This window comes from Phymastichus coffea, unplaced genomic scaffold, assembly GCF_024137745.1.
Source record: "Phymastichus coffea isolate CEN01 unplaced genomic scaffold, Cenicafe_Pcof_1.1 PCOF00009, whole genome shotgun sequence".
Classification (NCBI taxonomy): Eukaryota; Metazoa; Arthropoda; class Insecta; order Hymenoptera; family Eulophidae; genus Phymastichus; species Phymastichus coffea.
In genome coordinates, this window is record NW_026706820.1 from 8,886,802 (window position 1) to 8,912,500 (window position 25,699).

The following is a 25,699-nucleotide window of genomic DNA, read 5'->3' on the forward strand; positions in this document are numbered from 1 at the left end:
TTTACGGCGAATTGCGTCAAAGAACACAGGGCGAGAATGAGAATATTACGGACTATGTCGCGGCTTTTCAGACGATATTACGCCGTTTTGATCCGCCCGTTTCGGTGAGACGCCAGTTAGCTATGATCATAGAGGGTCTACATCCAAGATACAAGCGATATCTTGAAACTAAGACCTTCTCCGATCTAAATAGTTTTAAAGAAGCGGGTATGGCGCTCGAAGATCGCATGGCCGGTTGGAAAAGGTGGCAAAAACCGCCCACGGCTGACGTAACCCTAATTCCGGAATCCGCGTACACAGAGACGAAGAAGTCGCCCGGTAAGCAAAAATCGGTCGAAACCATTGACGGTTTAAACGACGCGATTGACGAGGTCTTAATAGTCGAATCTCCTAGAAAGAAAGCGCAGCAGCGGAACAAAAAACTAGGTAAAAAGGGCAAGAAGCAGAACGGTGAAATTGCCGTGGCTATTGCCGATAGGCAACAGCCACAGGCAAGAAACCAGCCTGCGAACGAAGCCGCGCCTGCTCCCCAGAGCGCGCAGGCTTCGTTGGCCCCGGCTGCAGGTGTAGCCCCTAGTCTGGTCCCGCAGCAGCGCAATCAGGGAGGTAGCAACTTAAATAGGCCATTCACGGGGGCTTGCTTCAATTGTAACGCGGTGGGACATAGGAGGGCGCAATGCCCGATAGCTCAGGTCAATCCGCGGGTAGTTTGTTATAAATGCCGACAACCGGGGCATTACGCTAATAACTGTCCAACGCGAACTTCAGAGTCGACATTATATTGTCAGGTTTGTGGGACAATAGGTTACGTGTTTAGAGAATGCCCTATTTGTAATCAGGTGAAGCAGGGAAACCTCAGCGCGGGAGCCGTCGACCGCTCGACGACTCCTGCCTAAGATGGATTGAGCGGGCTATTGAGGTAGAGAAAGTGCTTCGCGCAAGGAGCGAAAGCACCGTAGAAGAAGGGAATAGAGTTGAGGTAAAAAGGGAAGGCCAGAACAAGGCAGAAACCGCCAGTTCTGCGCTTCCTTTTATGAACTTAGTAAAAAGGGAAGGCGAGAACAAGGCGGGAATTGCCAGTTCTGCGCCACCTCTCTTAGACGAGGTAATAGGAGAGTATTTGAAAGTCAAGGCTAAGGTCAAGCGTGCAGTATTTGTAGAGTATGAGGATCCGGAAAAAGGAAGTAAGGAAATCGTTGAGTTTAAAAACGTGTTTAAAGGCGAGTTTAGTCGTTCGACATTGAAAGAAGTTCAGGCGCAGAGTGACGAGGGCGTAAATTTCCCTAGTAGGATCAGCAATGAACCCGAAGAGGCAAATAAACGCGACTCGTTACAACAGGACGCGGAAAGTCTTCAAAAAGATCGACACACTATCGCGCGAAAAACTTTGCCCGATAAGGATATGCGTGATCCGATAGGGTTTAATAAATTTTGCGCGATAGCTAGCTCGCCTGAGAAGTGCCCAGCGAGGCAAAATGAGTTGCCATCGTCGCGCACGAACACGAATGAGGCAGGTTCGAGTATTTCGCCCACGGTTGGGCAGGCTTCGGAAAAGGCCGTTGCTTTAGGAAATCAGGGTGAACCTGTGAAGAAATTTGTTGGTAAGGAAACGAGCTCAGGCGCTGCGCTCCCGTCGGAGCGGGCTGCGACAAAGGTCATGGTCACGCGCGATAGCAGTGGGCTTGTTGATACTAGGGTTTTGTTGTTTGGACGTTTGGTCGTCGGTGCCGACGCACCTTCCGTTTTAGTGAGGGGAGGGTCTGAGTGGAACTCAGAAATCCCGAAGAAAACGGCAGATGAATCAGATGCAGCGTTAGTCGCAGTAGTAGAGAATAGGTTCTTTATTAAGGTCGACATAGGCGGGCAAGTCTATACAGCGCTACTAGATTCAGGTGCTCAGGTATCGGTAGTAGGGCCGAATCTTGGTTTACGGTTTAAGGATCGGTTAAAGCCGCCTACGATTTTTGTACAGGGCATCTCAGGCGAGAAGCCGCAAACGTGGGGCGACGTGAGGTTAAGTATTGAAATTGGCGGTAGGACGAATTGGCTAATTGCGACGGTAGTATCTACGCTTAAGCACAATTCGATTTTAGGAGCCGACTTTTGGATAGCGTGGAATATAAATATTAGCTACGGTAATCGCGCTTGGCGGGCAGGTGACCAAGGCGATTGGTATCCGTTAGCAGAGCAGAATAGTAACGAGATAGTTGTTTTTGCGGAATGCGCAGGTTTAAGCAGCTACGAGGAGGCTCAACGAGAGACAATCTTGGCGCTTGTTCGCCGGATTGTCCCGGAGCCTGGTGAATCTCCGGCGGTTACAAAAGTTATCGAGCACATTATCGATGTAGGCGATGCGCGCCCGATAAAGACGCCGATGCGCCGAATGTCGCCTCCTATATTAGCATTCACGCAGGAAGAAACCATGCGGCTATGGAAGGCGAAAATAATTAGGCCATCGAACAGTCAGTGGAGTAGTGCGCCGGTAATCGTACGTAAACAGGACGGCGGCTATAGGTTCTGTCTCGATTTTAGACCAGTAAATAAGGTGACGAAAGTAGACGCGTATCCGATGCCTAGCATTGACGCTATTTTAGATAGGTTGCGCGGAGCAGTCTATCTGTCGAAAATAGATCTGCGAGCGGCGTTTTGGCAAATTCCGCTTTCAGAAAATAGCAAACAATATACGGCGTTCGCGGTCCCAGGTCTTGGTTTATGGGAGTTTGAGCGAATGCCGTTTGGTTTGGTAAATGCGCCGGCTACTTTCACGCGCCTCATGGACGCACTTTTCGGTCCAGAATATGAGCCGCACGTTTTCTGGTATTTGGACGATCTGCTAGTAGTTAGTGCAGATTTTAATAGCCACGTGATCTGGCTAGAGAAAGTTTTGAAGCGTTTAGTAAGCGTTGGCTTAGAAATCAACTTAGAAAAGTCCGATTTCTTCTGTACCGAGGTAACTTACTTGGGGTACAGGTTAGATAGTGAGGGTCTACGTCCGGACGATGACAAGGTGAAGCCGATAGTAGATTATCCTGCGCCGAATAACGTAGCTCAATTACGCCGATTCCTAGGTATGGTTGGATGGTATGCGCGTTTTATCGAACACGAGAGTGAGATAAAGGTCCCGTTGACCAAGCTCATCCGAAAGGACCAGCCATGGGAATGGAAGGAGGAACAGCAAGTTGCATTTGAGAGGTTAAAGCGCGCATTAACGGAGGCGCCGGTACTCGCGCGCCCTGATTTTACGCGCCCCTTTTACTTGCACTGCGATGGCTCCTCCTTCGCGGTTGGCGCGTGTTTGGTCCAGGTATTCGACGACGGCGAGCATCCCATATGCTACGCCAGTCGGATGCTGAACGCGCACGAGCGAAATTACACGGTGAGCGAAATCGAGTTTTTGGCAGTACTTTTTGCGGTAAAAAAGTTTAGGCCTTATATAGAAGGCTCACACTTTGTCATCGTTACGGATCATAGTGCGCTTACTAGGATTCTTAATAAACGCGAACTTACGGGTCGATTGGAAAGATGGGTATTAGAATTTCAGCAGTTGGATTGCGAGATAATACATAGAAAGGGAGCGCTACACCATGTGCCGGACGCACTTTCGCGAGAATTTGAGGACGAGCTCGAGATTTGCGCGTTTGATAAGATACAGGATGCTTGGTATCTACAACGCGTGAAAGATGTTCTTCAAAGACCGAAGAAATTCGAGAATTGGAGAGTAGAGAATAACGTGTTGTATCGATTCATGCGCGATCACCTGCTCGATCCGATAACTAATCGCGAGGAATGTTGGCGCATGGTGGTGCCGCTGGAGTACCGAGAAAGGGTGTTGAGAGACGCTCATTGCGAGCCATTCGCTGGACATTTCGGCCGTGAAAAGACTTACGATCGGATTGTTCGTGAGTATTACTGGCCAGGAGTATGGTATGATGTGAGGACGTTCGTAAGTGGGTGCTCTCAATGTCAGAAGTACAAGGTAGTCCAGCAGGCACCCCAAGGTCTAATGGGTAAGCGCGTGGTAGAAAGACCATGGGCCGTAGTAGCGACTGACGTCGTAGAGCTGCCCCGTAGCAAAAATAGGTTTAAATACCTGGTGGTTTTTCAAGACTTATTTACTAAGTGGGTCGAGCTGAAACCACTGCGATCGGCGGACGGCCCTGCTCTTGTTGCCGCGCTTGAGGAGTTAATCCTGTTTAGGTGGGAAACTCCGGAATATATCATTAGTGATAATGCGACGGCATATAGGAGCAAAGTATTTCAAGACAGGTTGCGAGAATATGGTATCGAACATATATTTTGTCCTGCGTATCATCAGCAAAGTGACCCGGTTGAGCGCGTAAATCGTACGCTAAAGACGATGATAGCGATGTTTGTAGATACCGATCACAGGAGCTGGGATAGGCATTTGCACGAATTTCGTCATGCTATCAATACGGCGACTCAGGCGTCTACAAAAGGATCGCCGGCGTTTCTAAACTTTGGTAGGGATCCGCGTCCGGTAAAGAGTTTAAGGCGCGAGATCGAGGCAAAGGCCCCTATTGTTAAGATAGATACGAAGGCGTGGGAGGATAGGCTATCACGTTTAAATGCATTACGCGACTTGGTAGCTAGGCACATAGATGAAGCTCAGGAAAAGCAAAAGAAACACTACGATAAGGGTAGGCGTCAGGTACTTTTTCAGGTAGGTGACTTGGTTTTGCGCAAAGTGCACACGCTTTCGAGCGCAGCGGATGGTAAAAACGCGAAACTGGATCCGAAATTTGACAGACCGTTTGAAATTATTTCAGTGATTTCGCCCGAGATCTACGAGCTAACGACGAATAGTAAGCATCGTACAGCTAGGGTACACGTCTCGGAAATTAAGCGATATATACCACCGCGTAAGGTAAAGAAATAGTTTGCGAAATAGGATAGGTGTAATAACTGAATTGTTTTATTTTAAAGGTACAGGAGGTTCATCGACGTCAGGTGATGATGGCTGAAACCGAGGAGTCGGGCCGCATCGCTCAAGTCGCCAAGGCTCAAGCACCTACGGGCGACGTGACCGCATCGGTGAACTCGGCGGGAATTGTTGAGGCGATGGAGGTAGACCGAGCGTCGGAGTCTGCCGCCCGGTTTTCAGGCCTTGGGCAGGCGGCCTCCTTTGACATCGAGGTTGCCTCCTGTGTTTCACGGTTGGCACAGGCGTCGGTTGGCGGGGACAGTGACGGGCAGGCGAAAGGGTTCCCTTTGCCGCCGCCTTTGCCTTCGCCCCCGACGCCGTTCGTGAGCGACCGACGAGGGGTCCGTTTGCTAACGGGAAATCGCCGTGCGGGTTCGATAATTCGTCTGGCTGCGCCCACGCGTATCTGGGACGAGGCAGTGCGTCGCAGCGCAGCGTTTCGGCTCACGACGCTTTGCATACGCGAAGCATCCGAGAAGTCGAGAGTTATCGCCGCAAAAGAGGGAATTGTCTTCTCGCGGGCGGGCACGAGTAGCCAAGGCGAGAAATCGCCGGGCTCTCGAGCTACCGCGGGAGGACATCTCGCGGGTAGGGCGGCAAATCGGAGCCGTACCGCGAGGGCTTGTATTGGAAGGGGAAACTGGAGTCCCATAAAGCGAGGCGCCACCAACGGGATACTGGAGGTGGTGCTAAGCTCGAGCGACTCCGAGGATGAGGTGATGCCGGTGCAGGAGCTGCCTCGAGTAGCTCCACAACCACACGTCCATCCTAACCTCCCTTTCAAACCGCTCGCGTTACAGAGGTTAGACCCCGCGTACCAGTTCGTCCGCAGGGGTGGGCCCGCGCAATTCTACCCGGCGGGATATGTGGAGGACGAGAGAAGGAAGGAGGCTGAGGCTCGCCAGAACTCGGGTAGGAGGAAGCGCACGATGCGTTTCAACCTATCCGCGTGTAATTTTGAGAGGCCAACCTCCGGTTCGACGCCAACTCTACCTGAGATGGCGGAGGGAGCCGTTGCTGAGGCAACAGGCGCCCTCCAGCCATCGGTTTCGTTGGCTGTGGGCAGAGGGAGAGCCTCGGGAGTTAGTGCGAGCACAGTCACCGAGAAGACGGGAGAGGCAGGCACAAGGATGGAAGTGTTGGTGCCGCCGACCCCACGAAGAGTGGAGCCGGTTGTGCCGGAGCGACCAACACTTAGGCCGGTACGACCTGTCCCGACTCCTCAGGTGGCGAGCCCGGCCTCGTCCTCTGCGTCGCCGTGTTGGGTCGATGAAACAGGGTTTCGGTTGGTAAGAGGTAGCTTCCTGCAAAACCTGGCTCCGGTCCTCTGGGATGAGGAATTGGACGTACCCTCGTTCCGCTGCTTCAATTGCAGAACGGGGTCACATCCCAGGTCGGCCTGCAGGAATCCGCCTCTCTCGCGTCCGGTTTGTAGGAACTGTGGGCGACTCGATGTCCGCGTGCAAGACTGTCCGCGTTGCCGCGATGCCTTTATGGCAGACCAGGCGCGCGCACGGTCGATGGAGGAGGCAAGGGTTCGGGCTCGCCCGGGCGAACCAGTAGAGCTCCTGGCGACGCAGCCAAAGACTGTGGAGCCGGAGCTCGAAACTTCTAGGTCAATGCCCGAGGTAGCCAGCCCTGAATCCTCCGTCGGGGAGCCCAAGGCGAAAAAGCCCAGGCACCGATGCGGCAAGCGTTTTCGCGCTAAGCTCGCGCGTAGGTCACAGGCGCTTGCTGCAGAGGGAGCCGGGACTGAAGCCGGTTCGGTCGAAGATACGGGGATGGAAGTCGCGTCGCGGACGGAGCAGGCGTCGGTCCCCGCGGGTGAGCCGAGCGATCGGAGCGCCGGGGTGATTGAGTCCGAGGCGACTGAGGATGCCGGCCAAAGACTCTCCGGGGCAAGTGCCTCGTTTCCTTCGGCGGAGGAACTACGAACGCTCAGGCTCCGGTATTTGGGGTCGTTGGAGCGGCAGTGAATGGTAAGATCCTTGGTTTAATTGAGTACTGAGATAGTCGCGATCTTGGCGCAGTGGATTAGTCGGCTTGCTATGACGAAAGGTTAGGCATACCACTCGGATTAAACTATTCGGTTTGTTAGATTTTGCTCTTAGTTGATTTGGTTGTTACCAACTTAGAATTAATTATAATTTAAGCTAAATCTAAGGTATTCCTATATGACTTAGCGTCTATCGTTGGTTGCCATTGCCGGTCGACAGGGAGAGAGAGAGGGAGACACGGAGTCAGGCCGTTCGCGGGTGCGAACTTTGGCCTTGGAAGGGGGTGTGACGAGAGCAGGCCGTTTGCCCGTCTCTCGTCCGCGTTTCTCCCTCCCCCACTCGGCTAAGCGTGGTGGCCAACGTTGGGCGCATTTAAGTATGCGCCTAACACTTGGTCTTTTGTTTCAGCGCCAAGGACGAACCAGCGCAGTTGAGCGCAAGAAAAGTTGAAGAGCGCGGAGAGAGAGTGTGAGAAAAAGAGAGAGAGAAAGAGAGTATTAGGCCTATGCAGGGATTGGCAGGCGCGCAACGCGTGACCGATAAGCGACGCGTCGCGTGCCGCCTAACTAATAGGTCAAGGTAGGGAGAGGAGCGAGCGCCGCAGAGCGACTGCAAGAGGCGCGCAAGAATTAGTGCGTGAGAGAGTCGCAGCTGAGCCTTACGAGAGTGAGGGAGTCTAAGCCTAGTCTTGCTAGAGTGCGGAAGTCCGAGCCCAGCAGAGAGAGCAGTTTGGGATAGCCGGAAGGAAGAACGATTAACCCTACCGGCAACGGCTTTGCCAGCAATAACAGCCAGCCCACCTGCCAAGAGAGTCAACGCCACCGACGGAGACCTGGTCAGCGACAGCGGGTAGCGACGATCTGACCAGCGACGACGACCGGTACGTCCTGCGGCAGCACATCGCCCAGGATTCTCGACGTTGCAAGGAACAAGAAAAAAAGGTCAAGTCTTCCTTTTCTTCTTTCTCTCTACACTCTCTCTCTCTCTCTCTGTTGATGCGACGACCGGTGCGCGGTGAAAGAGATACACTCACGTGCCGGCTATCTGAAGGTTCGCGCTAAGGTTAATTTGTAGTGATATAAGTTGCGACCGGTGAATTGTCCAGGCGCCCACGTGCCGGGCAATTTCCCGGTATTAGTCCGCGTAGTTTTAAGTAAGTTTGTAATAGGTTAAGTGTGCGATTTGGTATTAGTGAAATGCGAAATGTTCAGTTGCGATTATCTTAAGCAGTTTATTGTTCGATTTTTAGTTTGTTAGTCGGTAATTTAGATTATGTTATGCGCGCGTTTGTTCAGTGTGAATGATTATTAATAATAATAGGTTGTAAGTGAGATTTGATTCTTGTCTGTGTATAATTTATTTATCAGCCTCCCCTCATTCTTCCCTCTCAATTGTCATGAGCGAAAGCGCCTCACTTACCCCGCAAAAGAATTGGTAACAAAGGATTAAGTTTTGTTACAATATATATATCTTTCGAGCCTTTAGGCTATGATTTTTTTATACATTTGGAATCAGAAGTATGAAACCAGTAAGTTTCTTCGCGTAATACATTAAAATAATACCCACTTTCCAAACTTGGTCCAGAATGAAAAATTGCACTTATTACCCTAAAACATTTATTATCAATAAAAAGTTTCGTCTTTGGCACATCATTAATCTTGAATCCGGTGAATTTATTATTGTCAGAAAACAACAACAGCCTAATTATTAAAATTTTTTCCAAATCGATACTGAGATATACTTTTTTTTGTTTATTATATTTACAATTATTATGACAACTTTCTTGAATGTCGCGCCATACATTAATATTTTCATCAATAATTTGCTGCAACGTATATGCTCCATTTGTTTCTGTATTTAAGTATAAATTAAGTATATAATTACGTGTTATAATTGGATCAGGTCTGAAATCACAACCCGGGCATCTTATTCCAATTGTAAGTTCATGTTCAGTAAGTTTACCTATTATTCCAAATTTCATACATATATTCGTCAAAATAATCTGCAGCATCTTTTTGAATTAAGAATGAATACTTGGCAGTATTAAGAAAATTCGAAAGCGGGACTAAGTTAACCGAAGTCTTGGTAACATTGTTTAAATATTTGTCAAAGTATATCTCGATCCTTGCATTCAAGTAAATGTTTTCTAATCAATTGGCAGTGAAATAGACTCTGTATACATGCTTTTGCATAAGATAAGCTATTTTTATCAAGCAATGGGTGAATGAATGAACTCAACGGACATTGTAAAATTTTATCAACATTGTCAGCTTGAATCTACAATGTATGGCGTGATACAGACCATACACTATCAAATATTTTATTATTTTTATAAATGTTGTTAACAGGAATATTATAAATATCAAGATCCGTACGATATTGTTTTCTCAGTCTATTATGCCTTTAATATATTTATCAATTTGTGATTTTGTCAGTGGAATGAAAGCAAATTCTTCTCGTACAGGTGGCAATTGAAGTAAATCGCCAAATACTACAATATGTATTTTACCAAACCAACCGTTTTTTTTGTCTGATGTGCAAAAAATCTCTGCCAAACGTAAATGTATATACAAAAGGGTTACGTTTGATATCATAGAAATCTCATCGATGATAAAAAAATCTACATCCTTTAAACTTTGACGTATTCTTTTCAATGTATTATCGGATAAAGGTTTATATTTTGCCGTGCCTCCTTGCTCTACAGTTAATTGTAATAACCTATGGACTGTTAGGCCTTGAATATTTAATGCTGCAATACCAGTCGGAGCAGCAACAGCGGTATTTTTCTTTCTTTTTAGTTTGTTCCATATTACCAAGTTTTCAATAAAGTAACTTTTAGCAGTACCGCCAAATCCACTAACAAACAGTCTTATTGTTTAATTGTCAGATAACATTGTAGATGTAATTTTATTAAATATTCTCAACTGATCAATATTTAAATTTTTAATAGATTGATCTATATCGATATCTTTTTTTTCGAAAACCCTTTCAATCAAGTCTTGAACATCTTTTATAACTTCTACTGCATCAAGAGGATCAGCATTTTCCAGATGTTCTGATTTTTGGGATAAGGTTTTAACCAATTCTTGTTGCTCGATTAATTTACTAGCCTCATCCATAGCATTTTGTATCACCTGCAGCTTATCATGATATTTAAGTGCTTCAGATAAATCATTTTTTATTTTGATAAAAGCATTATGGTATGTATCTTGGTTTGCCTTAAGTTCCTGAATGTTTCTCCAAGGTTTAAATAATATCAGTATAGAAAAATAATAAGCCTCAGGTTGTGTTTGAGGATTGTAGTTCATATGAAGAACCAAGCGAGCTTGTTTTCTTTTTCTGCAATATAAATTTTCATCCATTTTATAAAATTCAACTTTGCGAATTGGCTTTTTTTTCCATATATCAAAAAATCTTGCAAAATCATATAAACACATAGTTTCTAACTCTTTAGGGCGCTTTGGATAGTATGTATTCACTAAATTATCACAAAAGATATCCGTTGAATCTTCTGGCAATTGTTCCATTGCATCTTTTGGTTTTAATTTTCTTTTTTTCTCAAAACCAACGTCAACCTATATAAAAGTAGTATTTGGATCTGTTTCATGAAGCGAATGGCTTAATAAAGTATCAGCCGCTTCAATAGCTCCACATTCTCTATGGATAAGTCCGCGCAGACCTATAGTCCAAAGTCCAAAGCAAAGAGACCTGTTCAACGCTATATCAGAAAGATCAACATTACTTTTTTCACCTTTCGTCCCATAACATGTAACGTAATGTGTCAAAAGATACGTTGATTCACCAATAAATTAAGCATCGGTGTTTCCTTCCCATAAAACTAATATGGCAGGCATATAATCATTTGTATATTGTTCGTTAGAAGCTCGAGGCAGATCATAAAGCCTACTATTATTTTTTAACTTTCTACGATTTGTTATAGCTATTATAACATCACGTAAAATAAATTCTTTTGTTGTTTTCCGTGGAAATTCGAAACGACAAGCGGATATAAAACCAGTTCGTGTCTTATTTTTACGCATACAATAGTCATTATGTTTGTGTTGTTGATATTCCATTACTCTACGATACATATCTGGAGATGTATATTTATTAGGTAAACGATATGTAATGTATTGCATTATAAATTTTCTTACATCTTCATTCGAAGATTTACCATATACTGGAGCATCTTTTATCCAGAATATACAATGAAAATGAGTTAATCCTCGACCTTGATACTCTCGAACATAATAATAGTGTTCAATTTTTCCTATAGGTCTTGCGTCAGAAAGAAAATAAGCCATCATAGCTTTAAACTTTAGTTCGATGAAAATTGCAGCTAGAACAGGGTAGTCAACGATGAGTTGACTAATAGATTTGTTATTATTATCCAATGATTGATAATCTTGTATAAATTCACCTAAATCTGGCCAATTCCATTCTGCCGGACTTAACGTTACGAAAAATGTAACTGGACCGTATTCCTGCGTCATACAATTCAATTCTCTTCTAGGTCTTTTCCAGTACGCTTCAGTTCCTCTTAAGCGAGAATAAATAGAATAGAGATTTGATTCTAAAACATTTTCGTCCAATTGCTTCCTGAAACTGCCAGCTGTATATTTATAACGTGTATCTAAAACATGTAACATGTGATAAATTCCTGCATTAAGATTTCTCATATTGCTATCATGTAAATAGTAAAAAAGTAATTGTTTGCTTTCTCTAAATTGTGGATGTTTAGAGGTCAATATATGTTTGATAAAATCAGAATCTCTTAATCGGATATTTCTCGAAATGCGTTGGCCACATTCACCGTAAAGAAAAATGTCTGGAAAACATTTCAAATCCAAGTCATTCTCATTGTAAGCCAGAGGATTTTCATAAACTTTTTTCATTTGATATAATTTTGTATCTGATTCATTAGATTATTTAACATGTAAAGCATGTATTGTATACTCATCGTAAAATGCGTCCGATTGTGATTTTGCTGTCAATAAAGCTTCTGGCTGAGACAATTTAGAATTTTTAGCTTTATAATTTTCATCGACTTTGTCATCATTATTAACAGAATCTTCTTCAGCATACTCTAAATCTGTGCCTTTGAGTTCATTCAGTAAATCTTCGGGATTAATAGGAAGATTTATTTTTGAATAAAGTTGATTATTTTCTTTGAGCCATTTCAAAGCATTCCAAATTTTTTTTATATCAACGTATTCCTCCCAAATAATCTTACCTTTAGTAGGAATACTTCTGATCAATATATATATAACTCATGAGCCGTGTTCAATGGATCAGTTTCTTTACACAATTTTTGTAATGTTTCATCTAAAGGCAGAGGTAAATGAAAAACTTTTCCCACGAGTTAGTCATGACGTGCGTAATGCGGTAGATTTTTTTTCATGACTGTACCTTTTTTCTGGATAACTTGAAATGCTTTTGCACGCTGGATTAAAATCTTCTCATACATATTCAAAAATTTCAATTCATCTGGAATAGGTTTGAAATAAAGATTATTCAAAAGACACGTTAGAGGTATAATATTCTTTTTAAGCTTCTCCAAGCAAGTTTTGCAAATCTTGCCATTATCGATTGTTTCCATCGAATTAATATTTTCATAATATTCTACTAATTACTGCCAAGCATTATTTATAATTCCTAATAATTCACATGCAAGATTTGGTTCATAATCTTTAACATCTTTTATATTTCTTTTACGGCATAATCGGTCGCAAGAAACACAAGCATTTAGAGGAAGGTCTTTTAAAAATTCGTAATAAATTTTGACGCCATCATGAAATTTCTGTAATATTTTTCATTCTCATCCAGAGAAATTTCATCAGTATTATGAGATGGCAAAAATAGAGATAATGAAGCTTTTGATGCAATATCTTCCAATTTCTCCAAATCACCGCTATTCAAAGCTTTATTCACTTCTTCAACATTTCTATAACATTTTTTTAACGTATAAATTATATCTTTAATTGTTCTTAAAAAAGGAAAGTGACAAGCTATAGTACGAAGTTTAAATAATGTCGAATCACATACGAAAATTCCAATGTGACAAACAATAGGATGACCAAGTTTCTCAGAATTTTTAGATTGAGAGCTGCAAACGTCAATGTTTTTCATAAAATCATAAGCCTCAGTATAATTCAAGTCGATCAATTTCTCGAAAAGATTTTTAATTTCTATTATGGTGTGAATATCAGGCATTTTACAGTATTGACTGCATAACCAGACATGACTTTTTGTACCCTCAAGTAAAGGTATAACATTAGTTGATTGTCCACTTTCGTTCATGATTATGATATTCATTTTACTCGAATCAGATAAAAGCAGTCCATTTCCAAAGTCATAAGTTGCTTCGAAAAAATATGGTTCTGAATGGGAAGAATGCATTGAAGTTCCACACAAGGCTGCAATTGCATTACCAATATTTTCGGTTATATTAATATTCTCTGCCCGACTTAAACTGACCGTCGCTTTTTCTTTCAATTTTTTCAATGTACTTTTAGTTTTTGTTATAAATCTATTTCTAACTGAGATAACTCTACTAATTAAAGACTCAGCTTTAATTGTCGCTTCAGTCACAGAAAGTAAATTTAAAAGAGATATAATTTTTTTTACCCAATTTTGTTTTTCATGAAGTAATTTTCTTGTGCTGTGCTTGATATTTATATAAAATATTTTTTTTTATATTCAAAGCATGTCGACGCTTTGATTTAATGAAGTTATCTTCTCGATGAGCATTATAATATTTTTTGTTATATTCTATGATTTTTTCTTTATGAGTCTCATAGTATTTCTTTTTATTTTTTAATATTGTAGTCTTATTTTTAATATAATACATTTTATTATGCTTATTCTTCTGAATCTTCGATGTTGTATTTTTGTGGGAATGTTTCTTATTTTTTTCATATCGTAATTGACTTTTTTCGCTTAGTTTGTCTTTATTTTTCTGATAGTACTCTTTATTATACTTTTTTTTTGCATTTTCAGTGCCACCTCGCTGCTATGACTGCTAGAACAAACTTTTTGAAATGTAGCGCCTTGATTATTATTAATAATTGTATTATCGAGTCGCGAAATATTTTTCTTATTATATTTTAATCGACTTTTTGTGCTTAATTTGTCTTTATTTTTCTGATAGTACTTCTTATTATACTCTGTTTTTTGCATTTTCATCAGTGACTTCTTACAGCTACTCTTATTACTACAAAATACTGTTTGAAATGTAGTACTTTGATTATTATTAATAATTATGTCATCCAGTCGTGAATTATTTGATAAGTTGCGTTTTTTCATATTGCAAGCATCATCAAAATCATCCACATTTATTATTTTTCTTTTCATTTGAGCATGCCTTTGAGTAATATTTGGTAAAATACTAAAAGAACCATTTTGCAATGTACAGTCAGATAAAATAATCGCATTCTTATTTGGTTCGTTATAAATTTTATTGTTAATGTTCGACGTATAGTCTTTCTTAAAATATTCATTATCAGTACTATTATTATTAAAATTTTCAATGTCGATGGATTTTCTGTCAACTAATTTATTAATAATGAAACAATTACCAGAGTTCTCACTTTCAATAATATCTAAGCGTTTGTGTTTTTCTGAAGGAATCATAAAATTCGATGAAAAGCTTTCTTTTCTTTTTTGAAAATTACTAGATTCATCCTTGCAATATGATATAATATCATTTTGTAAATCTGATGTAGATTGTTCTGCTTTTTGTAAAAAATAACATATGCATCTCTTATAACACTCGGAGAAGATATGTTAGCTACGTTATTGTCATTGATTATCAACCAATTATCGTCACCCTGCCTCACATAATTAATGTAATGTCCACTATTTGTTGATTGTCCAAGATGAACAATCACGCTTATGATTCTGTACAGTATTTTATTTAAGCTTACAAGTGTAGCTACGTCTTTTAAAACCAAATTATTTATTTTAAAAATGCCTGTACCAGTTACTTGAAATAGCTTAGTTTGTAATATTATAATATCATTAGTAGTTTTTAAAGTTAATATTTTATCAAATTTGCATGCACTGGTGCAACCGTAATCGCAGGATATATCACTTGGCCTTGAAGCTTCCAAATTTCTATTAATCAAGTCTTGTAAATTACAATTTAATTTATCTAAAGAAATGGATAAAGGTAATATGTTATTATAATATGGAGGAAGAAATGTCATGTTATTGCAGCCAGTGCATAATAATATTGTTTGTAATTCGTGGTAAATAGCCAATTTTATAAAATCGAATTTATTAAAGAGATAACCAAAGAACTCCGCGACATCTTGCTGACGAGCAATAATATATTGTCGATTTAAAAATGTTCTTAACTTCAAAATGTCTACATACACATTGTTATCTTGGCATTTTAATTTATAACTCTCAAATACTTCACTAAGTAGGTTTTGGTTACTTGTCTCGAGAACATTTATAATGGATGCACAATAAAATAAACACTGCACAGAAGAATTAGCATAACAAGATACACCATCGAGATTAGGGAGCCCAGTTACTTGCCACTTAGATTTCAAAAAAACGTTCGATCTATCATCTCTTATATTCAAATGTGCTTTAGAATTTGTTTGTTTTTCTTGAAAAAAATCGTGGTGATTTGGAAGTTGATGTAATTGTTGTAATGAAAGATAGTTGTCATGATATCGCGTAAAAGGATTCAAACTTTCATTAATATTCCTCATTGACGGAAAATGCATCAATTCATCATTTTCAAACATTTCGTAAAGATGATTACGCATGTTCCTCTGAATATAATTTATCGTTGAAGGGTCTTTATTGAAAAAGATAGATGTTGTGAATGCAATAGCAAAAACACCGCAATCTTTATAGTTATTTTGGTATTGTACTTTTTCAAAAATAATTTTATCTCTATTAAATTTTCCATTTTTTATACAGTAAGGAAATAATTGTATCAAAAACTGTTCAATACAAGGGTGCAAATCATTTTGATTCAACGAGTCATAGATGCGTACAATTTCAGTATCGTAAAAACAACAAACCCAGTGACCACTCAAACATTTACGACAATTGTCATTACAACTATATAATATTTGAAAGTGTATTGAATTTATAGGAACAGGCTGAATCCATTGTTTTTTTGGATCTTTCATAATTTTTTGTATGGCTAATGTGGTTCTTGGATGAATTACAGGTGGATTTTGTATCGAACAATATTTCAAAATAGAATGAAATTTTTCGATATGGTTATCTGTTAATAAGCATCCATTTCTTATTGTTAATTTGTCTGCGTGACTCAATTTGTATTTGAAAACTGTCTTATCAAGTTTGAAAGTCGTCATATCGAGTGCAATATTCGATAAAATATTTTGATTTAGACAATTTCCGATTGCACTTTAAAAATATAGTTGAATTAATTTTTACAACGTATAATTTGCTATTTAACGTATGTTGCGATTCACTGTAATGGCAACATAGGATTTATTCACAAGTCCGTTAAATAGTTATACGTAAAACATGCGTAAATAGTTATTAATAAATACTTAAATAAAATAAGTATTCAGTACAAGCCTGCGTAGTACGTATAGTTTATTGGAACAGGTACAGTAAACGTAGGAACTAGGCCGTGTCATATATAAACAGTTAATAATAAAATCAATTATTTTTGTTTCAATGAAAACTTTTATTACAACATAATTATGTAAAAATATATTAACATAGATAATATAAAAATATGCTCAAAACCACTGAGCAAAAGCGTTTTTAGGCGCAAACAAGTACAATGATTTAAATGAACAATATGCCGAAGGATGTACAAAAAAGGTACAATATTATTATTACTCTTACTGTTATTATTATGTACTTGAAAACTAGTACAGTAGATATAGTACTCTGATTTATGTACAGTGGTGGTGCAATATCAGTTCAAAGAAAGTACAGTAAATGTGCTATAAAGGTACTGTAATAATGGTGCAGTAAAGGTACAACGTTGATTTTCAAAATTACTTATTAGTACTCTGATTCATGTACACTGGAGGTGCAATATCAGTACAAAGAAAGTACAGTAAATGTACAATAAAGGTACAGTGATGGTGCAGTAAAGGTATAACATTAATTTTCAAAATTACTTATAGTTAGTTCTATTAATGAGTTGCTGATTTATTGTGTAACCATTTTCTCTTAAAGTAGAAAAAACCTGAAAAGAAAGATAATTATCATTATTCTAAAATAAATTTATATTTATATCATTACATTTTTTAATACCAATGGTGAAAGCAAGGAACATCAAAGAAATGAATAAAGGTAACGACGCTTATTTCTGAAATCTTTAATGAACAATCCTAAAACAAAATACTAGAAACAAATTTACAAAAGATGAGTGAGTCTAGAAATAATTTTTTAATGAACTAGAAAATCATATGTTGTGAATTAAACACAAACAATTAAAGATTCTGTATAGCTGCACACACATTGTAAAACAAACATCATGATCGTTGCTTTCCCCTCTGACTGTATGAATAAAAATAAATATTTAATTATATAACGTATTCTTACCGGAAATTCTCGAGTCTTGAAAAAATTTCCTTCTAATACATTCAGCTTATTATAGAATTAATACCTTGAAAAATTAAGTCCACGATTCGTTCGCATAAGCATAAAAACGTGTATATAAATCGAAACAGTCTGAAAAAAGTATCATTTTTACATTAACAATAATTCTGTATGAAAATTAAATTAACAGTACTTAAAAAGAAATAGATATACATACTCAAACAACAATAATATTGCTGGTTAATTAGGAATCTTAACTTCAAATAATTGCAGACACAACCTTTCTTATAGAAAGTATGAAAAAACACCAAATGTTCCTCGTACTGATTTTCGATTTTTTTTTAGCCGAGTTTGAATGGTGACCGATTTTTTTCTATTTGAAAATGTTTTGCTTTGCCTATATACTTTTGTAACTTACAAAAATAATTGCAGCTATCTGTAACGCCATATAAAATGACTTTCCATTGTTTACTTATACACACATACATATACATGCACACACACACACGCACATATTCTATCGACTTACTTTGCTCGTTTCAAACATGCGGATACTAAATGAAATAATAAAAAAATATCATGGGAAATTTGTTTTTTATCAAACATAATTTTTATTTTATTCGTCAACTTTTTACATTAATGAATTATTATAAAAAGTACGCAATGAACCTTTATGCGTATTTTTTTGTTGCTAAAACATTTATGCTAAATTATACTAAATAATACGTTTAAATCTTTTTTATATAAATATTATTTTAATACACATGCAGAAAACATATTTTTAATCACAGGAGTTTAATATTTTCTTTCTCTTAGAGTTTGATTAGAGCATTTTCATAGCGTCACAACTAAAATAACTATGTCAATAGAGAATGACGATAAACACGTACGCAATATATAAAATACTGTTGGTAATTTAAATAAGTCTTTAAATCACAGATTACTTAAACGCTAAAACATTATTTTCATATCTAAAATTGCATAGAATACTATTGATTGTTGTCAGTCTCTACTAATTTAAGTATATCTACTTTTGTAGATACGCAACATTAATTAACGTACGAAATATATCACTTTTTTATAAAATAAATAAATAAAAGAACTGAACAGAAACCAGATGAACTATATGGCTGTTCCCATTGTAATTGGAGTATCATTACGGATTCTTTTGGTCAACGGTTCAGAATTACTAGTGGCATTCGGCTCCCATCTTTTTAATGGTTTATTGGCCTTGGAAACTTTATCTTCTGGCATATTTTCTTCGTCCAAAAGTTGTATACATGAGATATCTTTACATAAGAGACGAAGTTTTCCTAAACAGAAGTTATTATGATCTATTTAATATTATAAATTTTGAAAAAAGTATTTAAAATTTTTTTTTTCATATTTAAATGAAAAAAATAGAATTATTTTAATTTTTTGAAAATAATTTGAAAAAATGTAAAGTACATTTTTTTTCAACAAACCAAAAGATAAAAAAATGCATTTTTATAATTGAACCAGCGTTTTTTTAAACACTGTAACGGGGGGGCTAGTTGCAAAATGAGAAATTTATTTAAGAGCAAACTCCCACGATGCAGAGCAAACCGCCGCTCCGTTAACACGTATGTTAATACGTGTATTCACCTTAACGTCAGCTGCCTTAACTTAGATGTCTTCGATCAAGCAGAGTTAAACTCACCTTAAGTCACGTGCCTTGTGACACACGATGAGTTTTACATGTAATCGACTTTGCTCCTAATACACTTAATCCCCTAGCTATAATCGGATTAAAACCTAAGCCTTTTTCAATTGTTTAAACTATCAGGAAAAATTATGTGACGAAATCGGCGAATAAATTTAATAGATTTTATTAATAAAAATCACTACAGTCTTTGTCGGGCCGAAAGACTGACGCACGCGAATAGGATTTACAATTAAATAACTTTCGGTGAGAAAGAGAGAGAGAGAAGATACGAATATTGGCGCGATCTAACGCTCGGCGCGAATACAAAAAATATCAACGCTAACACGGTTGAACCAAAATACTAAATGTATTTTGTCACGCAATAATTAAGGGAGGTGCACCTACCCTGCGGTGCAATTACGGTGATCAGCCGTAATTGTTGATGTTAATAAATTATCAACTGCCTCTGGGCCTAGGTTATCAGCTGTGCTGCCTCGTACCGCCTATCAGCTGCAAATCTGCTGCTACCGTAACGCTGCAATCTGTAGATCACGCTGTTGCACTCACGCGCGTAATTATTCTGAATAAGAAATTATTAGTCGGCGAGAAAAAACAGTGCAAATAAACTTCGGCGATATCTACTCGTAACAACAGCTGAGACGTAACTGCTAATTCAAAAGATCGCGCGCCCCCTCTCTCTCTCAATACTTAGAATTAACGCGCGAAAATCAGAATTGCGAACGGTTCGATTAATTGAATCGACTACCGTTGCAACACTTGGAAGTAAAAATACCTGTACGACTTATAGTTGCTTGCACTATAACACAACAGCCCGTTGTCAATTTCTCTGCATCACTGGATTTAAATTGAGTCACTTGCACAAGAAGTTTGTGGATTCCATCTGCTACAGATCCGCAACCAAACCCTAATACTCCTTCTTTACTGACAGCTGATGCAATTACAGTTTTGATGAAAGCTTTTACTCCTGAAAATCATCAAACAAAAAGTCATAATTTATATTATACTATGAATGACTAATTAATAATGAGAATAAAAATTTTTTTACATACTTATTAAACCTTGTGCTTTAGGTATATCAAAGAATTCAATAATTGGAATAGATTCATGAACTGGTCTAGGCTTTTGCACATGAAAACCTTTGAATTCGACAACAGACGTTGGATGTATTATGATTTCATAATTGATTAAGTTCAACTTCTTAAACTTTTTACGTGATTGAACAACACGACCTTGACAAGCATCGAGGTGCAAGATCTAAGGAAATCAGAAAATTGTGTTAAAATAAAAATTCTAATTAAAATGTTTCCTCTTAAAACACACAATGCCTGAAATAAACTGTGAAGATAACTTATCAATCGTGTCAGGATCCCATATTAATAAGGTTATTCTCTTGTTACCATTTGTAATTATAGCCTTGAATAGATATTTATTCACTTCGTTAGTACTGACAAGCCCAATGACTTCTGCAAGATATCCTATAAATTCTCTAGAAAAAAATTACAATTTCAGAACATTATTGCACATAAGTTGAAAATTCAAATTTGAAGAGCTAATGATTTTATTAAGTAATAATAATACAAATATCTACATGATATTTGCTGAATATATCTACATAACATTTGCTGAAACAATTGTCAATTTGAAACTTACAGAGCATAATCGTCTTCTTCTGCTTCTCTCATATATTTGATATCTTCATCAGTTGAATAATCAATATTCTGGCCTAAAGAATTGATTGGCATTGTGTATTTACTTGATTTGATGATATGATGACTTGCACAACAGTAGATGATCGCTGTAAAAATAATAATAATAATATATAAAATTACTAGGGAATAAAGTTCATTATTAAAATTTAACAATTTTTACTTATGATATTCATGTCAATAACATAAATAATAGAATGAAATATAAGCCAAAGTAAAATAAAAAAAGTATAAGTTCTTTTCACATCATAATGACTCTTTTTACTATATACCATAACTCAAATGAATAACAAATAGAAACAAATATTTTTCATGTTATATTGCTTGCATATATAATTCCACATTCATTCATTCAGATATTTAGTATTTTAAAAAACATTACATTTCAAATATAATCAAAAAAATATACTACGTTAGAAAGGCAATATTTGGAAATATAAAATTACTGTTAGCAAAATTAATTCTTCCAGCTTATGAGATTATTATTTTGTTTGCATTGAAAATTGCAGTTATTATGTAGTATAGTATAAAAAAAATATATGTGTGTGTGTGTTAATAAGCAATTGAAATTATTAATTGAGTTATTATGAGTATATTGAAAGTAAACGGGGTTCACAATAGTAACATCACGGACCACCCACGTGTTTTTTCTATTGAACTGTAAAAATCGTATTCTGATAACTTTTTATTTTACTGTTGAATTGAACAAAATAAAATGAAATTTCACTCACCTGTATACAGAACTTCTGGCAATAATAACTATAACTAACTAAAACGATATTGACGAAAAAATAAGCGGTTAGCTGTTAACTGTATAATAATGAATTCACGTGCACTAACACGTATTAGTTAGATCTGCGCAGTATTAAATACGCACACTGAGTCGTCCTACGAAGTAGACCAAACTGAAAAACCTAATAACTATATAACTAGAAAAGAAAAAAAAAACTGGACCATCATAAACTAAAATAAGTATAAAAAAAAAATAGAAATGGGTAATTGCTTTAGCCGGTTTGTGTCATTTGATATACTGTTATAAAAATAATATAGAAAATAGAAATTCATTTTCAAAATTAACGTATATTTACAGATTTTAAATAAAATTACAACTGTGTGGCGAAAGTCATTGTGTATAGTGTCGCGTTTCTGCGCCTCCGGCATTCATGCCGCAGGTCGCTCCCGCGACCCTTGATATAATAGACGTAATTTAGGTTGAAGTTGGGTTAGCCTGTCCATGGTATATATCTTAATTTTGTTGTAGAACAGTAATTGATTGAAGACGCTTGACACAAAATTCGACGTCGAAACGTTCAAAGCTATATGTTCTGAAAGGTACAATATTCATGAAATGAAAAACTTTGAAATTGAATATCTCAAAAAAAAAAATAAGCAAACTGAGCAAACTCAACGGCATTTAAAAGGACTAGACTGCTTCTTTAATATGTCGTTTGTAGTTTTTTACGTGTAGATAATGTCGTGGTGCTACATAACCTCAAATATAGGTAAAAATCGCTATTTTCACACTTTTAGATTAAGATATCTCAAAATCCTGATGTGCTGGAGCAATTTCGAGGCCGGATTTGGTTTCAGCGCCAAAAATTCTTTGGGAAAACATATCGTTTGCTTGTGCAAAAAATTAAGGTATTTTTGTAGGACTGTGTAATCTCAGCGATTCCTTTTTTTTTGTAAGACTTTGCAGCATTTTTGTACTGGACTTTTCCGTCTGTGATAGATTCGTGTGTGAGAGAAGTGTGAGTGAGATGGCGTTTAGATTCTTTTCCTGCGAGAGCGGCAAAGCCATCTCTAGAGTTTTCACTGTCAGGCTATTGTTCTCATCCAAGGACACGAGCTTAATTTTTAGCACGAGGGCTCAGCGATATATATATGTAAGTGCCTTCTTGTCACTCAGGTTTCTCTCTCACTTACTTTCGCTTCTCTCTCTACCGCTGCACTACCTCTATTGTACACTTTTCATTTATGCATAAAAAGTTCGTCATTTTATTTATTACACGCTCTTGATTTCTTTGCGCCTGACTCCCCTCCGTTCCCTTAGCGTCGCGCTGAACTCGTTAAATAATCAAGATCGCGAATTCTGGCTGTGTGATCCATGACCCTCTTCGCGTGCCAGAAGATGAAGCTGAACTATCGGGCATAACCTCGTATGGTTGTTGCACGCCCGCAACGAGCTGCAATTTTCTAGAATCCTCTCGATAAATATTTTTATGTAAACGGTCTAAATCGCCGTTACAAATTATTATTTGCGAAAATTTCAAAAGCTTCCTTACTGTAAATTAATTTATCTATTGACTTACTTTTTTTTTTAATTCTGCAGCTTTCTAATTTATACTGACAAAGTTAGTTATAATAATAGGTGCACCATGCGCGGCCACGCATGTCGGCCGTAGCTGAGGTGGAAGTAAGGGGAGAGTGCTTCTCCTCCTTGACTTGCAGCTATCCTGCGCTCTTGCACGTTAAATGCAATCTTCACTTTCATTTATCGTAAAAAAAAAATTTTTTTTGGATTATAAAGGTTTTTTCCTCTACTTCTCGATTTTTCAATAATACGTATATTTAAAATATATTCCATTTAATGGTGGAATATGACTTTGTCTATTATAAATAAGGATTTTTCAGATTCTTTTGCACATAATCAACATTATAATGGATTCATTTTGTTATATTATTTTTTGTGCAAGTAAAAAAAATATTAATTACAAAAAGTTTACTTGTAATTCGATAATAACGAATGTTGTGCTACTGTAGGTAATAATATAGTATATATATTTTGTTTTGGCAATGAGCGGGTCCATTAAGGCTCAGGTCGCTTTCTCCCATTTTAGAGTTTTAAGCCATTTTCATTGTGTTTGAGTGGTCTCCCTAATATCGTCGTATATTCTTCTCTTACTGTCTGGAAAAGCAGGTAGAAAACGGCATATGATAAAATGAAAGTCGGTTAATCTCAGTTGTTTGACATTCTTTGAGTGAAGCACAACTCTACTGCCTTACATATTGCGTTGAAAGACCTACTTTTTCATACATAATTTTTCTACAGAATTAAATAAATTATATAGTTTATTTATTTACAACTTATATGTTACATTTGGTTTTCATTTCTTATATTACAATTGTGTCTCGTGTCTAGTTTGTGTAGTTGCTAATGTATGTGTTTTGTATGTGTGTGTGTGTGCGTGTTTTATGTATATGTGTGCGTATGTAGGTGTATCTGCAAATCTTGCGTTTGTCTTATGCGCCTGTCTGTTCAGCCTTTCTTCCCATTTTCCAATTGTTTGATCTCCTCTTCCTCTCTCTCTCCGAGATCTACCTTTTCCGCTCTTGTTTTTCTCTTTCTTGCTTATTTTTTTTCGGACTTCTTCCATTGTTACTTTCTTTTGCCTTTTCACCTTTGCCTTTACTTTGCTTTTGCTCTCTTTCTTGCTAATTATTTCATCTGTCTTTCTCCTTGTTAGGGCTTTGACACCTTTTTCTCATTTCCTATTGCTCCCTCTGCCTTTCCTTTCCTCAACCTCAATTATTTTCTTTAGTATCTTATAATTTTGTCTTCTTGTTTTCCTTTTTCTTTCTCATCTTCGCTTCTTCTTCTTTTCCATTTTTGCTCCATCATTCAATACCTGCTTCTTCTCGTTTGTGTAGTTGCTAGTACGTGTGCTTTGTGTGTGCGTATGTAGGTGTATCTGCGAGTCTTATGTCTCTGTATTCTGTTCTCCTCTATTCTACCTTCCTTCCCACTTTTCCCTCTATCTTTCTTTTCCTCAGCCTCACTTGTTTTCTTTAGGTTCTTAGAATTTCGTCTTCTTGTTTTCCTTTTTCTTTCTCCTCTTCGTTTCTTCTTCTTTTCCATTTTAGCTTCACCATCCACGCTATCTTTTCTTTGTTTCTTATTATTTTTTTTCTCATTCTTCCCCTTCGTTTTTGCTTTTTTCTCATTTTTCTACTATGTGCTTCCAATTTTCTTCCTCTTTCATACACATTCTGCATCTCTTATTTTTTTCATTTTCCTAATACCTCCTTCTTCTCGTTTCATTACCTAACCTAAACCTTTCCCTTATTTGTAGGCCTTTTATTCTTCCCTCTCCTTGAATTTCCTTTAATCTGTACTTTTCCATTTCTTCTTTCAGTTCTTTCCACTTGTTTATGTATCTTGACTTTTCTAGCTTATCTTCTAGTTCTTTTTATTCTTGTTTCATTAGCTCTTCTTTTATTTCTTCCCAAAACTCTTCTTTCATTTCGTCTCCCTCCTCCCTCTCTCTAAATATTTTACTTTTTTCCAGTCTTTCCTCTCTCTCCTCCTTCTTACCCTTTTTATCTTTTTCATTTCTTTCCCTTTTCTTTAACTCACTCCATGCTTCTTTTTTTATTGAGCCATCTTTTTCTTCTCTTATTTTGTTATCATACCTCATTACTCTTTCTAATGCTGTTTCTTTCATTTCTTGTCTTCCTGTTTCTTATCGTATTAAGTAACTTGGCGTGTTTCTATCTAATCCCAATACCCATTTTATGTATTTTAGTTCTGATCTCTCTATTTCTTTATATCTCTTCCATAACCAGATTTTTACTCCATACATAATCACGCTTTTCGCCAGTGCGTCGAATAGGTTCATCCTTAGCTCCCAATTTTCTCTAAATAGTTTTTCTCCTAGCCCCCATAGTCTTCCGAGTCCCATATTTATTTTCCCTTTTACCTTCTTTATCTGCTTTTTATTTCCGTTATTTCTGCTTATCACATATCCCAAGTAGTTGTACTCTTTAACTATCTCTATCTTCTCACCTTCCCATTCGAATTCTTCTTTCTTCCCCT

At 37.8% G+C, this 25,699-nt stretch overlaps 1 protein-coding gene across 2 annotated transcripts in view; it reads right to left on the minus strand.

The window, feature by feature from the left end:
- Nucleotides 1-25,699, minus strand: part of LOC131670744 (semaphorin-2A) — a 545,588-nt gene that overhangs the window by 35,931 nt on the left and 483,958 nt on the right. Inside the window, exon 10 of one of the 2 annotated variants that reach the window (XM_058946626.1) lies at nucleotides 18,246-18,803. The exons of the other annotated variant lie outside the window; for it this stretch is intronic. Coding sequence (XP_058802609.1) covers nucleotides 18,705-18,803 — 99 coding nt within the window. The 3' untranslated portion in view covers nucleotides 18,246-18,704. Of the gene's footprint in view, nucleotides 1-18,245; nucleotides 18,804-25,699 lie in introns of those variants that run through there. 2 annotated transcript variants of the gene reach the window in all.